General features: G+C 40.2%; 1 protein-coding gene across 2 annotated transcripts in view; it reads right to left on the minus strand.

Moving 5' to 3' along the window:
- LOC131670139 (band 3 anion transport protein) overlaps nucleotides 1-18811 on the minus strand; it is a 57966-nt gene that overhangs the window by 20761 nt on the left and 18394 nt on the right. For both annotated transcript variants that reach the window (XM_058945522.1, XM_058945523.1), the window contains exon 2: nucleotides 15005-15236. In XM_058945522.1, the coding sequence (XP_058801505.1) occupies nucleotides 15005-15184 (180 nt within the window). In that variant the 5' untranslated portion in view covers nucleotides 15185-15236. The remainder of the gene's footprint in view (nucleotides 1-15004; nucleotides 15237-18811) is intronic.

Below are 18811 nucleotides of genomic sequence, written 5' to 3' on the forward strand. Positions count from 1 at the left end.
AAAGTCATCGAGCATCGGGCATACTTCATTTATGTGACTTTTGCTCGACGCATAATGAAAAGAAGCGCAAGCGAAAGCAATATACGAGGCGCGGGTAGTGAAAGAGAAAAAAGCGCTACGAAAGAAAAAATAAAAAGAAAAATAGTTGCAACGGTATTTTGCGCGCGCAGCTGCAAGCTGCTCGGTCGATGAGCAATAACCTTGAACTTGAGCTTTCACCACCACCCACCCAACCATCCCAGCCCCTCGAAAACCTCGACCCCCCTTCCACATACACATACACACACACACACACAGACACACACACACTCCCGCGTGCTGTTTTTTGTTTCTTCATCCCTCGGGCGATCTTTGACGCGTCTTGCCTCGACGCGCTCTGCACTGCATGTATATAACTTTTTTTTCGTTCAGGTGTTTGCTAGTGGGCACTTACTCTCGAGGGGGCAAAAAAAAACGCTTGTTGTCAGTACGCTAATTGCTGTTGGAACGTACGTGTGGGTGTACATTTAGAGCGGAGTTTTCTGTTTCAGCAAAGTTGCTGTGTACTTTGTGTCTCTTGATGGAAACTGCTAGCTTGCAAATTTATTTTTAACTTTTTTCTTTCTTTTTATAATTGCGTGCTTTTGGATTTTTGAATTGTTTTGATACTCGATGTGCGGCGAAAATTGTTCAGTGATTTATTGAGATATTATATGGCAACTTTAGCGCACGAACAATCGTGTTTAATGAAAGAATTAATGCCAAAAAGAGAACATCGTAAATTTATGCATGGAATAATTTATGTTCTAATTAATGCGCCGTCTGATATTTGATATAATTTTATTACAGATTGTTTTTTTTCCGGAGAAAGAGAATAAATTCCATTTCATATACGATAAGTAGACCTAAAAAAATGTAGATGAAAGTGCTTTCCGAGAACGAAAAGCTCTTGCAATTAGTATGGAAATATCTACGCAAGAGAAAAGTTTTGACGACAAAGTGACTAAGTTAAATTTCGAAAATGGATCGAGTACATTCCGAGAAAACGCCTTCAATATCATGAAACAGCATGAAATCTCAATAACCGACGACAATTTGCTGGCATTTGACAATCACGAAAAGCAAATTCCATTATTAGGTGCTAAAATAGCCCTTAACATTCTATCATTGGTGACGTCAAGCACTTATGGAAATATAGTGCTGACACATGTCTCTGTCAACATATCAGCAGTGCAACTTTATTGACTATTAATAGAACTTTGCAATTTACCAAGTAGTTCGATTAAATATTACCTTAGTTATGAATTGAATATGTTGCATGCAACGAAACAATGCCTACCTTAATTAAAGGGAATGTCAAGTTATAGCAGTTTACTCCATTTTATCATTTGCTGTAGTAGATGCACTCAAGGAAGTTTCGCACGAGCGATATATTTTTCCTTTCCATCGCCTCGCCAAACGCGTGTAATGCATGTGACCTTTTTTTCAAATTTTTAATGACGTTCTACAATTGTCAAGCGTATATTTATCACACGACGGTATTCGTAAGATTTACCACTTATACAAGATCTCTCATGGCTAGATATTGCACTCATTTCGCATGCACCTTTTTTCATTCGATCAATATACCAAGCGCTCAAAAGCAAGCTTATATGTCCCATTCTCTCTCTCTCTTTGTCTCTTCTGCGGACAGACTTCTTTCACATTCTGAATGCGAATAATCAACGCTACTTGTTTTATTTTATTTTTTACTGCGTAGCATTTTTCGCACGTATTGCTCGAATTACAGAAATTTCCGAGAATAATACTATTGCTATTTTTACTCATTTACGAACAAAAATTATTTAAATATAAGAAAGTTATTTTAATTCATCTTTAATAAGATGTACAAGCAGCAAAATATGTACTGACATTGTCGATCAGACATCAAAATAAATATTAAAACGGTAAAGTTGAAGAGGGAAAAGTTAATTAAAGACGATAAGCGACTAGAAAAGCGAATTATAAGGTATAAATATTTGCTCATTATGCCTCACGTTTATTTTTGAAGTGCACTTTCTTTTCTTCGAGTAGATTCTCTGTTACGTATACGTTCATCATATATTCGAATATTGTAAAATCAGCATAGAACATTTTCGGAAATTCAAATCTTTATTTGAATTTCCACATATTAAAATATTGATAACATTGCTACAGTGAGGAATCTCTTCCAGTTAAATTATAAAAATAAGAGAGAGAGAATGAAAGTCCTGCGTGTGATTTGCAATTCAAAGTCATTCAATTTGCAAGTTAAACGGGCCATTATAAAATCTCGATGAAAGCATTGTCCCTGTAAAAAATAGGTTTATCATCGCAATAATAAATAGAATCCAAAAACATTTTCATTAATATCTAAGCACAAATATTACATTATTCAAAAGCATCACATCCACGCGAATACCTCAAGCTAAAATTCGAATAAAACAGGTCAAATTTGTTATAGTTTGTATGAAAACGTGCAAAAGAGGATATTTCGACAAACCGCACACTTATACGCACGTGGGTGTGCATCGCGTGAGGTAGCAGCAGGAGAGAGCGCGCGAGGGAAGAGGGTTCATCGATTTTCCGAGAGTAAAGTCCATTTCGAGCAGCAAGCAAGCCCAAGGTGACAAGTGCACCGCCGTCGCGCGCGTTACATCCAACAGATTCAAGCCGGGATTTTAAAGATTTATCACATGAGTAAAAGAAATAGATTTTGTTACGGCCAAAGCATAAGTTTATTCCAGGATGTAGAGAGACATATCGACTTTAATCATTTTTTTCTACGTGAATGAGCGAGATGAAATTTTTATGTGGCAGTTTATTGAAAGAAGTTGGCGAATGCTTTTATTTAAAAGATAGTTTATTTTTATGGCGACAGTGGTGGGATGTTGAGTACACGTGGTTGAGGAATATTTTAGGTTATGTGGTTATAGGGAGTCGATGGGTGAGATGGATTTACGGGTTTATGCTCTTGGCGATTTTTGCAGACGAACATATTAAATTTTCTTACAATTTTAAAATTATTCATAAAAAATTAAGTAATTATAATAATAATAATAATGATATTAAACGTAAATCTATTATATAAGAAGTTACAAAATAGCGAGATTGATACACAAAAGTCAATATACCTCATCCCATTCGGAATTATAACTCGTTGCATCAATGACCATTGTGACTTGTTTAAAAATTAATCAGAACTCTTCTTTTCTTTTTTCCATTTCAGTCGATAATTAGCTCCATCTCTCTCATCAGCGAGAGATGTGCCTCGTTTTACACGAGCAGATTGAATTTGAAAATTTGACGTTGATACGTGGGCCCGATCGATAAACGACACGAGAGAGAGAGAGAGAGAGAGAGAGAGAGAAAGAAGTACAAGTCGACGGCAAGTTCACTTAGCGTGGAAATGACGATTATTGTATATGTGTAAATTTGTAGTAGCAAATAACACTCACAGTTCGTCCAACAGCTTATGCGATGTACGAACCTTTCCTACGAAGAAATAATTCCATACACTTTAGTTAAACGTTTTACAATCACTTCACTTGCATTTATCTTTTTAAAAGCTCGATAGAAAGACAGATTTCAAAAAGACAACTTTTAATTCACTAGATAGTTATTTTGCTTGAATTACAGCTGGACTACTATTAATGGTCACTTTTGACGCCAGCACTCGATTGAAAGATAAGGTGTATTATTTGTCAATCAGAACAAAAGAAAGCGAAACAATCAAAGAGCAAATTTGAGGGATTGACGATTGGTACATCGTTCAAGAGTTGTTGAATCAAAAGAAGAAGTATGTCAATTTCGTGAATCAAATGTTGATCGAACTGATGGTGACGTTTGCTATCTAATCACGAATAAAGCGAAAAAAAAATATCCGTGCGAAAGGAAAGAGAGAAGAAAATGGAATTTACAGTGTAAACAGCAGCAGCGGTAGGCAGATAAAATTAGCGTTGTGGATCTGGAGAGAAGACGAGTATGCGTCCGAAAGCCGACGAGAGGCCCGTCGGGCATGGCATCCCGGGCCGGAATGAGCTTTCCAGCGCGAGCTTCAACCGGCTGGAGAGATTCAGTGGGATATGCGCCGGCGCGTCACTGCTGTTGCTGCTCTGCGCGTACTCACAGTGTGTGTGTGTAACGCGACGCCCCGTGCCACGGCCTTCGAGGGAGGCTCCATCAATTACGTACTCCAAGCGAGATCCAGGGAAGAAAGTTTTTGATTTCGGCCTGAAACTAGGTTACACTGCAGGCCCTTATCTCGCGCAGAGAATGATGATGTTTGTTTTGGTTGCGCTATTATTAGACAGCTTCTTAGCAGTACGATGCTCATCAATATTGAATCAGGTCCGCGTTGTCGCGATTTTCACTCCCGATAATTCCTCCAATGCTCCTGACCTATTGACAATCAGAATTGTCTTGTCTTTACAAATATTTACGTTGCCTTCCGCTAGCGTAATAATTCATTTATTTATCGGCTTCCTCGTCTATCTATGTTTAGCTTTATTCATCAGTTACAATTCCTTAGTTGAGTTTTTATTTGCCTTTTTGACGGTTATTTATCAATCATGGACTGCTGTGCTAGTCGTACCAGAGAAGGCAGAGTCTGCACATCTGCCCCTAGAGAATCATTCGGTGAGAGTGACGAGCGCGTGTCACAAATTTTATCGTTACGCAAAAGTCTTCATCGACCTTGCATTTTATCCGTATTGCGAGTGAGCTCGCGCCAGTTATCCAGAAGCTTGGGTCTCTCGCGCGCGTCGCTGAAGATCTTCCCAGTTAAAGTCAACAATTCGCTGAGCCACGGTCCACCGGAACGCGTATTTATCTACGAGTCGAATTCTTGTTGGCCCGAACCTTCCCCATTCCTAATTTCTACTCGACAAATGATCGAACGAGGGCTTTCAATCGTTTCGTTAACCACGAATAAATAGTGATTCGGGTTTAAAAAATTTCATCAGTTTGATTTTTCGAAGTAGGTTGTTGTCGTCATTCTGACTTGTTTCTCGCGGGGACTTTGAACTGAAAGCTTTTATCGCGTTCGATTTTATACATTGAATTGCACACAGTATGTGATGATTCATTTCGTTGGAACTTTCTCTCTCTCTCTCTGTCTCTCTTTCTCAGAGCAACATGTCAACGCTTCTGAAATATCGCAGAAAAATATATTGCAATACCGAAGAAATAAGAGATGCTAAAGGCGAACTTGTCATCTTGAAATCCGATCGACTATCTCTATTAAAATAACGATCTTCATGATTCTGAGTAACAAAGCTTTGAGTAAAGTCAGAGATATTTTTCCAGAATCTTATAAGAAGGGATCGAGACAATTGAACTGGGGAAAGAAGTAGATAAATAAGAGTCGACTATGTATTTATGATTATGGACCTCATTGTACAGAAGAAACTATTTTTACGAGAATTTTTTCGAATAATGAAATACTATTCAGTGTTTTACTCTATCAAAGTTTCTATTATTTTTTCAAACGAAACTTTCGTGCTCATTTGAAAAATATAAATGTACAATCTATATATTACAGGTTTGTTTTTTAAGTTTAATTAAAAATAATTTTGGCTACCTGAAAATTCATCGTTGACACAGTTTTAATCACTGAACTATGATTTTTCTACCTCTTATTATTCAAAAACGCAATACCCCACGTCACGAAAGCTTGGAAATTGTTGAAAATTATACAATCGAGTGAAAGCTAGAAATTGAAAGAGTTAAAGCTAGTAAGAAGCAATGACGACACTGCATCGCTAACTCGAATTAAAGGGCGCGCCGAAGAGTTGAGAAAAGTCATTAGAAACGAAAATGCAAATCCATTTTCAAGTGCAAGCTGCATAATTGTGTCTACGAAACAAGTACAAAATATCGAACTTTCGCGTTTCTTTTGCAGAAAGCCACGACGAAGTTATCAATGCACTTAAATTTCTCATCAAGGGTATAAGAAAGTTCTTTTTGAATTACTTCACCTCACCGAGATACTGATTAGATCTTCAAACTTGTTCTCTCTCTCGAGAGAGAGAGAGAGTTTCAGATAATCGAGTCTCTCGAAAATAAAATCCCACTCTATGCGAATACAAATCGGCATACGACGAGGAGAAAAAGAGAAAAGCTCTTGTTTTCTCGTTCATCGGAATAGAAAGCTCACGGCGATACAGTCCGTAAATCGAGTAGGGCAGGAGCAGCAGCTGCTCTCGAAATTTAACCCAATAACCCCGAAACCGACGAAAAGAAGAGCGAGAGAGCGTATATACGTCATTCTTGCGGAGAGCTAAAAAAGTGTGCGAGAGAGAGAGAGAGAGAGAGAGAGTGGGGGACTGACACGGCACTCTTGAGGTTTGCGTATACGCAAGCTCGAAAATAGAAGCTTGCGCTTGGCTATTGACATGTGCTGAAATATAGTTGGCTCTCTCCACTCAGCTGTTATCAACTTCGCCACGCAGACGCAACAAGTGTCGTTGACGAAACGCGGAGGGGAATAGTCCATATCGTTATGGGGGATTTTTTTTCGCGACCAGAAGCATGAGTCTTATCGTTGATTGCATTCACCTGATCGACTGTGTAATACGAAGCACATGCCTGATCACTCATACTCTCTTGAATTTTATAATTAAAATTTCGCGGTAGTTAATTTTGAGAAGCATCACGAATGCGTCCCCTTTTATACTTTCTTGTATTACAACGCCCACCCCTCTCGCGCTCCTGTAACGAATTTTTCTGATGAAAAAAATGTTTGGTAATTCAACGTACATACTGATATAATAATACGAAACAGAGCGAAAGTTTTAATTGAAAAATTCTTATGCGAAATAGCAACTATGGAATAACACAATGTCAGTAGTTAAAGTCAAGTAAACGGTAATGGCCAAAGCTTCTAATTGCACATTCTTCTGCGGCATATAACATTTCTTACGTAATGCAAATCGAGCGCCCAAAGAGATATGACATTATTGCAACTAACGTAACGGAACGAAGGTTGGAGTCATAAGATAATCGCCGTACAGTGTTTTAGTTCCTCATTTCGACGATGTAAAAAAAAAGAAATAAGGAAGCGATACTTTTTTCCAAGACTCATATCGAGAAAATTGCAAATTGTCTTCATATAAAAGAAGATGCCACCGACTCGATAGCAAATCAGAGACAAACGAACGATGTTCACGTTTTCGTCGACAAGACGAAACGACGACTGCAACAGCAGCCTTCTCGTCGTTAAACGTTAGCTGTATTAAGCCCATGCCTTTCTACCAATTACTAGCAGGCGGATTAACGACTTTCACCGGGTTTGTGCGTTTGTTCCGTAAGGGACGTCGCGCACTGACCTTGTCGTAGCACCTTTTTCCATTACAACCTTTTCCTATTAGCAACACATTTGTTTCCATATATTTATCATGCTAGTACATCGTTTTAGCGATATCGTGCCAGGGAAATTCTTGGCACGGTTAACGTGATGAACTATTTATTTAAAAATATCGCGATGACGACGAGGTATTGGTACTATAATGATGAGCGAAATGTGTTGTGTTTAATGTTTTCAAATTGGAAGAAAATCTACCGTGAAAAGTAACAATACACGTAGATGACATTTACTAAATGTATTTTACTGAATCGACGGAAAAACGTTTCCTCTGCGGCCAGTGTATTGATTAACGAATCAATATCAAGTACAGCGCTATTTTTGTATCTTGCTGCTTGTAGCGTTATTTTTATAGTCGATATTCATGTGTTCGCCATGTATTAAAAATGCTCAAACTGAATTTCCTTAAAATTGAATATCAAACAACTGAATTCGTCTGCATCGACGCGTAAAATTATGGCTTATCAAATTGAACTTAATTTTCAAGTGATGATTTTTGGTGGTGAATGATAAAAATTGACACGATAAAAGTGCCTGTCGAGAAATAATCGGTAACTTTGCAGGCTTTTAGCGCAGCCTTTGGAGATTCACAGTTTCAAGTCGATATCAAGAGGGGTATGGTAAAATTGCATCAGCTCCGACCACTTAGTGTCACCCGCGGATGAAGTGCACTCGTCGGAAAATGAAAGGAAGCATTAATCATACGTGCGAGAAAAAAAAAAAAATAAGTAAGAGAACGGTGAGAGGCTAGGTCATGGAACAGGGTTTATCGAGCTACGGTAACCTTGCATCGATAAAGCGAGAGAATACTCGACGAAGAAAAACAACGTACCACACACTTTTCAAAGCCGAATTGATGGCTTAGGATTTACCGGATTATTCGTACGAGTGCTATAACTTTTTTCGTTTCAATGCTGGAGTTTCTTTTGGCGAAGGATTCAGTACTTTAGTGGTATAGTAACGACATCACACGCCACTTATTTCCTAGAAAAAAAGTATTTTTTGTTTTTATTTACGGTGAACGAAGTCTATATTTCGACGAAATTGGGAGCCCGATAAAGTATTGAATTATTTATATTCGACTATAAGCTGAAAGCATTCAATGCGTTTAATATTGCATTATTTCAGTATTAATCTTTTTCGACGATATGAAAAAGATAATTTAACCATTGGTAGAAATATTACCTTTTCACGATTTTATTAAAAATTTTATTGGCTACTTTATACACTCAAAAATAGATTTTTTTAATTATATTGAAAAAGTTACGCGAACCAAAATACTGTAATAACATACGGTATCATCTTCAATGGCAATAACTGTACTTTTCATCATTAAAAAGTATATAAAATTACAAATACAGAGAGAGAGAGAGAAGCTGAAGGTTGCAGAACGGCACGCAAAAGTAAGAACACAAGAAAAGTACTCAAAAAAAATTACGAACTTATCTAATGATGAGCAGAAGACGTTAGTGGAAGATAAAATTGAAAAAGTAAATCAATTGAAAATTATCGAGTTGAAATGAAACTTTTTCCTGCGAACTTCTGTAAGGTAACGTCATTGGGGGATAAAAAAGCAAGAAGCACGAGAATAAAAGCGTCAAGATCTTCAATATGCTTTAATCCGGGACAAGATAACATTTTTAATCCGAGATATGTGCGTCGACGAGTTTTTCTCGCGAGCCCTTGACACGGCGCGCGAGAAAAGCCGTGAACGGATCTTCGATGTCCGTTCGTCAATGACAATGGCTCCCTTATCTTTTTCCATTAATGCAACTGAGAGTTTTGGGTAGGAGGAAGGTGGCGTTGAACACGTGCATAAGGGCTAGGCACTCGGTTGAACGTGGCGACCTTGAATCTGGTCGCCCTACACACACACACACACCTCGTGTATGCGCAACTTGCAATGTCGCAGCTTAAGGGCGCTGCAATCTTACGATGTTTGAACCAAGCTACTTTGGGCTTTGCTGTGGCCTGAGGCAAATATTACACCACGGGTTGGGTTTGGGAGTCACGAAATCGGCGTCAACTTATCTGCATTTAAACCGAAGGACAACTTTTATACGCTGGTTTTTTCGAAGGGGAAACATTTCGCGTCGACGGACAGCTGTTTGCCCTGAAGCGTCGGAAATGTGTATGTGGTGTCGTTTAGACGCTTGAAATGCAGGCAACACGCGCGATCGAAAATGCACGGGATCGTATAGGTAGCGGCATGATAAACAAGGATAAAAATAGCGACGTACGCGTAAGTGCCCGTTTCGAAGGATCGTCGGTTGCGAGTCAATAATATACGAAATGGCTGCGCTCGACTGTAAATTCGCTGATTGAATCGGGATCGCGATACAAACAAAAATGTCAAGAACGCGACGCATAACCAGTCTGAATAATGCGCTCGCCGGTTCTTATAGATCACGCACCGGTACTTTCATTGTAAATAGCTCAATCGCGAGCTGTCCTTTTGCCACGAGCGATTCCTTACGAATAATTTATCCGACGAACGAAACAGGCTGAGATGTATTTGCGCGCCGCATGCGATGTTCCGATTCCAAATGAGCTCGCGTTACAATTTCTTACCTGTGCGGCAATTTTCCTTAATTGCTACGATTAGCCTAACAATTTACTTCTTATTTTTTTTTTTATTCATCGTCTTGTAGTTGTCCCAGTCAATAAGTAGATCGATGAAAGTCCCAGGTTCCGTTCAATTTCCAGTCGACGATGTGACGCCAACCGACGCCAACGATGTGAAATTTCCCGTTGGCAGAAGTGACATAGCACCGACCGCATGAGTTTTTCAACGAAAGCAATCGGTCGCTAAAGTTGATACTATTATAACAGCTGCGTCTGACGCAATATCCAACGCGAGATGATGCTATATATTTCCTCTCTGCGCTTTTGTAGGCGAGGGGCTGAAATTAAATTGACAAGTGAGAAGCACCGAACCGAGCTTATACGAGTTCCATTTCCCCGCAGCGAAATTCTCCAATTTTCCTGGGTAGTTAAAAAATTTGAATACACCAACGAGTTTTTCAGTGAACTATATAACGCGGTATCCTCAACGGTTGTTATTTGACATTCATTAGATGTTCTCTATCTGAACAACACAAGACAACTATAATTTTAACGATAAGCAATAGCACTTGCAACGCATTAAAATATATTCAAATTGTTTCTATGACTTCACAGATAATGAAACTTATTATCTGAAAGCTACTTCAATCGTGAAATCCCCGAGGAAAGTGCAACTTAGCATTTTGTTTTACTATTGAAGAGCAGCGAAGTCCCAATGAATAGCTTTAACGAGCTTTCACCGCTACCCGACTATTATCAGCCGTCCAAGCTTAATCCGTTTGCGGTCACAGTCGGAAAACCGAGCACGCGACGCTTAGGAACTCGACAGTTTAGATCGATCGCCAAGTGTCAAGATTCGGACATTCTGTTTCAGTCGAGAATCGTTATCTCGGACGGGTGCTTTCGAAAATTTTGGCACAGTCGATACCAAAAATGACGGTGCTCCCTCTGGATTTTCCCTATTGACCGGATTCATATGGAAATAGCTCGCTCGTCAGATGAAAAAAAAAACAAAAAAAAAAAAACGTTCGAACGAAACGTCGGGCAAAGTTGGACAACGAGAGCGCGCGCGACGGAGCTTTCACAAAGAGCAAGCGCGAGCTGCATCGCTCGATCTAAAAATATCAGCAGCCATGCAACCTGATATAATTGACAAAAGCCCTGAGCAAAGGCGCCGGCTACGAGTAGAGAAAGACGTGCTCGTTGAAATAAAAGCCCTGCCGGTCGTGGTGGAAATTCAAGCAAGACGCGCTATCTATTTTTATAATCCAACTCCGACTGGAAAACGCTCGCGATTAAGTATTAAGTACGTAGCCCGGCCGGCAGGGGAAGGGAGCCGATCGATCCTACAAATTCCCAATTTTCCTACTCTCGTTCTATATGTCGCGGGGGTTGCGCGCGCTCTTTGGATTTTCGGGAGGAGGAAAGCCGCCGAGACCTTGAACTAGAATCGCTAGCTTGTCGCTTCGTGCCTGGTTGAACCAGAAAATCGCCTGCGCCAAAACTCTCTCCGCGCATCGATTCGTAAGCGCGCTCCTTCTTCTCGCTGCCCGCGCTAATTTCACCATTGAATGTCGAACTCTAGACGTTTTACCACTTTTTATTCGATATAATTGCATCTGCAGTCGGTCGAAAAAATTACGTGCATCGTCTCTGCGTTCATGCGAACGTTGTATATTTTTTTGTAAATAACGTGACCCCAAAAATTGTTCAATTTTCAATGATTACCAAATTAAACTATTGACGTCGAGTTACACAATATAAAAAGAAACAAAAAACCGAGTATATATTACGTTATTTTAGTTATTCAATAGGCAGTTAAAGTTCCGAAAGTCCTCAAAGTAATTCAAGCTCGATAATGCAGCACGACAGAAAGAAAAAAAAATAAAAGAAACAAAACAAAAGCTTTATGAGGATCAAATACTTGGAATGCGTCACACGAGCAGGTAGATAATTGAGCTCCTCGTGTCTGTCATAGAAGCAATTTGGCGTTCATATCGATCAGAGGCATTTAATAACCGCGTCGGCAGGTAGGCTCGTGTTCTGCGCTAATCACGCAAAGTTCTTTTTCGTCGTCGATTAGTCAGCCGTGTCACGAGCGCTTGGAAGCCGCTGAAACCAGGGTTCACAGAGCCGCGGCAGTTTTGCGCGGAGCGCCCGTAAATATACTCATTTTGGAGAAGCGGTGGCTCAAACTTTCTTCGCTGCGGGAAATTGAAATTGATTGCGCGAGCGATCGATTTCGTCGTGTACTCGCGCGAAAGAGATTCTAAGCCTTCTGGAGTCGTTGCGCACGTCCTTTGGATTGAAGGCTGAAGCGCTGGAGGAAATGCAATGGACTTGTCGCTTCGCTGAAGACTGCACGTCACACGTGAGTCGTCGGCCCGACCGGCCGAGAACGTCTAAACGCCCGTTGTTCGCGTCATTCATCGGAATATTGTTTATCATGCAAGTGCATCTCTCGAAGTGCTTGCGTTTCTCATTTCGTTTATTATTTTGTGTTATAAAGCGTGTAAATATACACTGGACAAAGCGATCTGCACAAGTTGTCACTAAGTAATCAAGTAAATCTTCTGTCAATTAACGAGCTCCGACACGATGAGCTACCTTGAGAACTACCTACAGCTTCGAATATCAGCTCTATAGTTGACATTGTTGTGTCCTAAATAGCTGACCTATAAAATTTTCATATACCTATGCTTTCGTCATCTAGAGAGCTTCGCCAAGCAGTAAATAGCAATTAACTGAGCAAGCATGCAACGCGGAATAATGTAATCAAAACGGATCTACACTCGCTGGGACATTTGGAAATGAGGCGTCGAGCGATGTCAGCGAGACACGCTCTCTCTCTCTCTCTCTCTCTCTCTCTCTCTCTCTCTCTCTCTCTGGTCGGGAGTGCAAGCGACGAGCGCGGTGTCAATCGCGAAACGTCAGAGAATTAAAGAAAAATCACCTGTCGGCGCAGCTTATTAGGGGCTCGACTCCCTCGATTCGCAAGCTGGTCTTCGCTGGCGTGCATTTAAAGCGAGGCAGTAAACTGGCGCCGACGACTGCGGGTGGTGTATAGGCCGCCGCGCCGATAATCTGCCGTTCCAACCAGGACCGTTTGACACTGGTCTCGTAATCGAATTTGCGCGATGGCTTCCGTGAAACGACGACGTGCGTTGCATAAGTTGCAGCTGCTGCTGCTGCTGCTGCTGCTGCTTCAGCCGCCGCCACTACTCGTCTGCGGATTATCGCACTTGCGATTGGGCTTTTTGTAAGTTTCTCCTTTTTTTTTTCTTCTTTTCTTTTTGCGTGATTCGCGTCCCGCCGCCGCAATTTTCCTTTAATCATGTCGCAAGTCGGCGATCAATCGATCGATTGTTCGAGCTTTTCTGATAGAGCTTTTCAATTCGAAGGTGTGCGCGAACACAGCGGGGCTCTATCGGCTGTCATTTTGCGCAGATGATCGTTGCAACTTGTGCTTAATTGTCACGCGATCGTACGAATTGACGCGAATTTGAATTAAGTAAATCGTCCGGGTCTTTGTCCGTCGATACCACGTTGAACGATGGATAAATCGTGAAAAATGTCTTTATAGACGTCAATTCGAACGAGACGACCCATCGCGTGGCCAAATTTAGAGGGGTTCTATTGGCAGTTCAATCTATTTTTATCACCGGATAGAGAGCAGTCGGATCTTGGAAAACTTGTACGGTTTATAAAGTTGACGAATTATGATGAAGCTGATTTGTAGCGTCCAAAACTGATTATTCGGAAGAATTGTAAAGGAATAGCGCCTGACGATTTGAAATATAAGAAAGAATGTTATTGAAATATAAGGAAGGATGATATTTCTCGAGAGATGCAATTTTTCGCAATTGCATCGTTTTCGATCGGATATCCGGATTTCGTCCTTGACACCGTCGGTCTTAATGGCTTTTCGTTCTAACTCGGGCGACGCTGGAAAGCAATGAATCTCTATTTCAACAAATGAATTGTTTCGTGATTTTTTACGCAATTATATCGACGAATCGAACGGCATAAAACGCAACAGCGAGCAGTCCACACTGCATCTCAGCGCTCGCGGGTACAGGATACAGTTTTAATCAAGAAGTTTTAAAAAAGGAAACCGTCCTCTTGCTAATCCAATCAAGCGAAGCTGCTCGTAACTTTCTTAATCAGTACGTCAAGTGCAACTAGTAAAATTACGAGAAACGCTGCAACGACAGCTATTACAAGCTTAATTAGAAATGCATTACTGCTGATTTTAGCTGGCTGCTAGCATCGCATTGTGTTAATTATCGCGTGAAAAATCAACAGAAGCGGACGCATCAAGAACGCTGTCTTTACGTAAGACCAGAAAGAACAGTCTCTCGAAAGGAAAGTTTAAGAAAACGCAGCCTCAGAGCGATTGGCCTGATTGCCAAAGCGCGCCGAAGTCGATAAACACACGCCACGCGGACACACTCGACATTGTCGGCACGTGCACGTCCCAACAGAAATCTCGTGTTTATTCTTTCGCTTCCTATTTCGCTATATACTATGAAGTTCCACGAAAGGATGAATCCCGTTGTCGAGCGCTTCTCAATTATTCAGTCAGTGCTCTACTGCCGGGGGATCGACAATGCGAAATCAGTCTTCCTCAATGGCATTGAGTGGATCCCGATGCTATCGAGATGAAAGAGAGAAGGTTGCATTGAATTTCAATCGCAACAACATTTTTGTTTCTCATTCTTCGATGCCAATTTATCTTGGAAAAGCGGTCGTCAGCATTGACCTGATTGTGCGCTGGGCATCATTGTTACTTCGTGTTTTTATTGAAAATAACAGAGAGAAGTGATGCCTCGTCTACGACACTCGATTGGCTGTGGTAAACAAGAAAGTTCGCCTCTATTTTTTTTTCTTCTACGTCGCTGGGCCTTGCTGCTTAATCAACCCGATGGAACAAAAAGAGAGAACATCTTCGAGAAAGAGGGAAAGAGAGGGGAAAATGGCAGCGCGTGCCGAATGCTACCGAACCAACAATTCGAGGAGTGAATATTTCAAGAGTGAGTCATTGAAAAAATAGAAATTGGCGGTCGCGCAAAAACTCACCGCTGCACCTCGACGATTGCCAAAACTAAGAAAGCTTAGCTTCTTCTTGTTGGCCGGGGGTTCTCGCTCGCCGGCCCTGTTGTTCATCGTGAATCGCTTCATTGGCGACCTCTTCGCCGACTCTACGGACTGCTGATCTTTTTTCTGGGTGCCCGTCCGATCCTCAGCTGGCACGGACATGCCCGCATGTGGAGGACTCGATCTCTTTGTAGCTCCGTCGTCCTGCTGCTCGCTGAAATAAACATCACAGCCATTTACTCGACGCGTCAAGACGGACTATAAAACCTTGCCGATACCTCGTTAGTGCCGCGCTCGCGTCTATTCAATTCGTTGTAATGGTGAATTTAATATGACGGAAGTAACTATGAAAAATGACCTTTTTCACAAAACCATAAAGAACAAAAAATAGTTACGCTAATAAAGAAAAGACATTAAAAAAAAAGAGAAATCAAAAAATACAAAAGAAAATACCGAATACATTTCGCTCGGATAGAAAATTTTGATAATTACTCGAGCACATTGCCGTTTGTTCCGAGGAATGTCAGCTGAGTAAGCGAAAGATATTGGCTCGATGAGCACGTTTTTCGACCAGACACTTTCCCTGTATTTTTTCTCTAAACTGCACGTCTGTTACGTTAACGTTGGAAATGTTTTCTATGATAGACTTTTCATTTGTTTGACGTACGTGCAAAAGGAAATAACAAAATCACTCGTAGAAGCCTTTTCAAATTCTTTCGACGAGCCATTGTCCGCGATAACAATTTAATTTTAACCGAATACGCCGAATACCTTGTGAATTTTATATAAAATAAAATTCGATTTCACCTTTGTGTACCTTACCAGCGTTCAAGTAATAAGAGAACGATTATAGACATATTACAATTCTTAACTTCTAATCAATAAGAAAAAATACCTATAATTATAAGTTTCTAATAAGTATCTACATGGATTTCACGGTTTTTTTTTGGGAATAAGTTCATATGCAAGTTCGCGAATCATGGCATATGTACAAGCCTCTTCGGTACACAACTGCGTGGGACAATTTACCACTAGCATCAAGTTATTGGGCCTTTCTTTCAAGGTTTTTGGGAATTGAAAGTTTTGCTGTATTCAATAAAATTTCTGCTTGCGAACAAGTCACCTTGAATACTTAATTAAACTGCTTTGCACTTCAATATGCCGAAATCTAAGACCGTAGGTCGTTCGATTATAGCGCTCTCTTGGTTAAAACCACACATCACGGAAATGATTCGCGAGTAAAAAGAAATTAACAACGTATAGCGCGATTGTCAAGAGCTAAAATTACACGTTGCCGCGAATATCCGCGAGTAAGAATTATTGATCCGGCGTGTTGTATAAAGCCGTTGTGTTGAAGATCACGGACGAGTATGGGCATTTATTTTATTAACTTTGACAGACTATCTTCTGCATCGAGGAGGAAGAAGCCAGCTGTCATGCGCGTGCTGTGCATTCGTGTGTCGTTTTCCGTTTTGTCATCTTTTGTACGCGTATTTCTCATTGTTTCGTGAATTTATCACGTCTTTTCAGTGTTAGACATCGACGGGTTGTTTTTCTCGAAAAAAAATTTCATTGGAAGACCAAGTCGACATCGCGATTATCGCGTTGCTTTTTTTTTTTTTTTTTTTTATTATTTTAATTGCTTCAAATCTATATTATAGATTTATTTACAATACATAGTTCATACGGAATGTGAAATATTGAGTTATGTTAGCTAGTGAGAAGGTGGAGAATTAGGTTTACAAGTATTTACATTGAGAGATTGACTTACAGTTTAATATTACATTTGTCAAGGAATTCAAGTATGCATTTTGACGCTGGTACATTGGGTTCGGCAAATATTAGAGACATTTTCATTGGCAATTGAAAACCTAATTTTATAATCTGTCTTGTCAACTGTTGTCTGTGGTCATTTAGCAGAGAGCATTGCCAAATAATGTGATCAAGGTCCTGAGGGAATTCTTGACAAGCGCACATAGGATCGTCAGTTAAATTAACTCTAGCCAATGACGCTGCTAAGTTGTAGTGATCTGCTCGACAGCGGTTGATGGTAGCTATGAGCTTTCTGGAAAGGCTTAACTTGTGAAACCACGAGTGAGAGGAATCCTTATAACATATTTGGAAATACATTTTACCTTTATCTAGGGATGTAGTTAGAATTTTTTCTCTCGTGTTATCGCGCATATTTTTTTTGTATTTTTCTTTCAGATCTGTGAAAGGAATGTTAAGATTTTCCAGAGCGTTAGGGTTGTTTTCGGCGTCTTTGGCTAGAGAGTCAGCGAGTTCGTTGCCCTCAATGCCAGAGTGAGAGGGAATCCAACATAATTTAATCGTATATTGGCCTTTATTTTCTTTTAAGAATTTTAGATACTTATCTTTGATTTGTAGGATATAGGGGTTAACTCTAATATCGATTTCAGGATTATTTAGACTTTGCAGTGCTCCTAAGGAGTCCGAGTGAATGCAAACATTTTTGTCTTTGTGCGCTAAGGCCATATCCATGGCGTCATTGATGGCAATGATCTCTGCTGTGTATATAGACGTGTATCTATGAAGCCTTCTGACAACGCTAATGTCTAGAGACGGGCAATGACAAGCAGAACTCGCGTATTTATTTTCTCTGTCTTTACTTCCGTCAGTAAATATTTCAATAATCGTAGAATCCGAGTTAAGTTCTCGCAGTTTTAAGGTCGGATTAGACGATCGTTTGAGAGTTTTGCCTATTTCTACGTCGATCGGCATGGAAGTGATCAGAGTTGCATATTCGCATTTATAGATTTGGTACATATTAGATTTGATAAGAGGCATTTGCGATTTGTAGAGTTCTATAATGCAATCCTCGAACAGTCTGTTACGCTTTCTCTTTGATTTTTTAAGGGTGTTATTGTAGTATCGCTTAACGTTTTTATGAACCAATAGATCTTCGTTAGTTATAATTTTGGATAAAAACGAATAGCATAAAAATTTAGCTCTTTCCCTAATGGAGGGCAACTTAGATTCAGCAAGTAAGACATTGGTGGGGGTAGTTTTGCGAAAGCCTAGGGCTGCGCGGATAGCGGCATATTGGATTTTTTCTAGCTTGTTACTCAGTTCTTCCCTAGTAGGATAATATACAAAACTGTTATAGTCTATTATTGAGCGCACAAAGCTCTTATAAAAAATCAGTAGTACTTTAGGGTGTCCACCCCACCAAATGCCTTGTAGATACCTCAGAATGTTTAGGGCCCTATGGCATCTATTTAGGAGGCTACTTATTTGCTGTTTAAAGGAAAGAGAATAATCGAAGATGACGCCTAGAAATTTTGCCGTTTCGCTTGATTTGATGGTGCATTCGTCGTTAATTGCAAGTTTAGTTTGGCCAGGGAGGATGCCATTTCTATTGAAAACAATAAAGACAGTTTTATGCGGAGCGAGGTCTAAGCCTAGAAGCGAAAGATTGGCGTCTATGAAATTGATTGTTTTGGGTAAGGAATTTACGTTGTTCGAGCAGAGTGCGATGTCGTCTGCGAATTGGTATGCAGAGACTGTTCTGGGTATTTTATTCGCAATACTGGAGACGTAAATTAAGTAAAGAAGAGGACTTAGAACTCCTCCTTGTGGCACACCTTTATATGTAAGATAACATTGATCTTCCAGGCTGGAATAAATATGTCTTTCGTAAGTAAGAAATTTAATAAACTTTACAAGCTTGTAAGGACATCCTATCTCCGCTAATTTTTTGATGAGTAGGTCGCTGTTTACATTGTCGAATGCACCACTAACGTCAAGAAAAGCAGCGTACAAGTTTAT

The sequence above is a fragment of the Phymastichus coffea genome, unplaced genomic scaffold (assembly GCF_024137745.1).
Source record: "Phymastichus coffea isolate CEN01 unplaced genomic scaffold, Cenicafe_Pcof_1.1 PCOF00100, whole genome shotgun sequence".
Lineage (NCBI taxonomy): Eukaryota > Metazoa > Arthropoda > Insecta > Hymenoptera > Eulophidae > Phymastichus > Phymastichus coffea.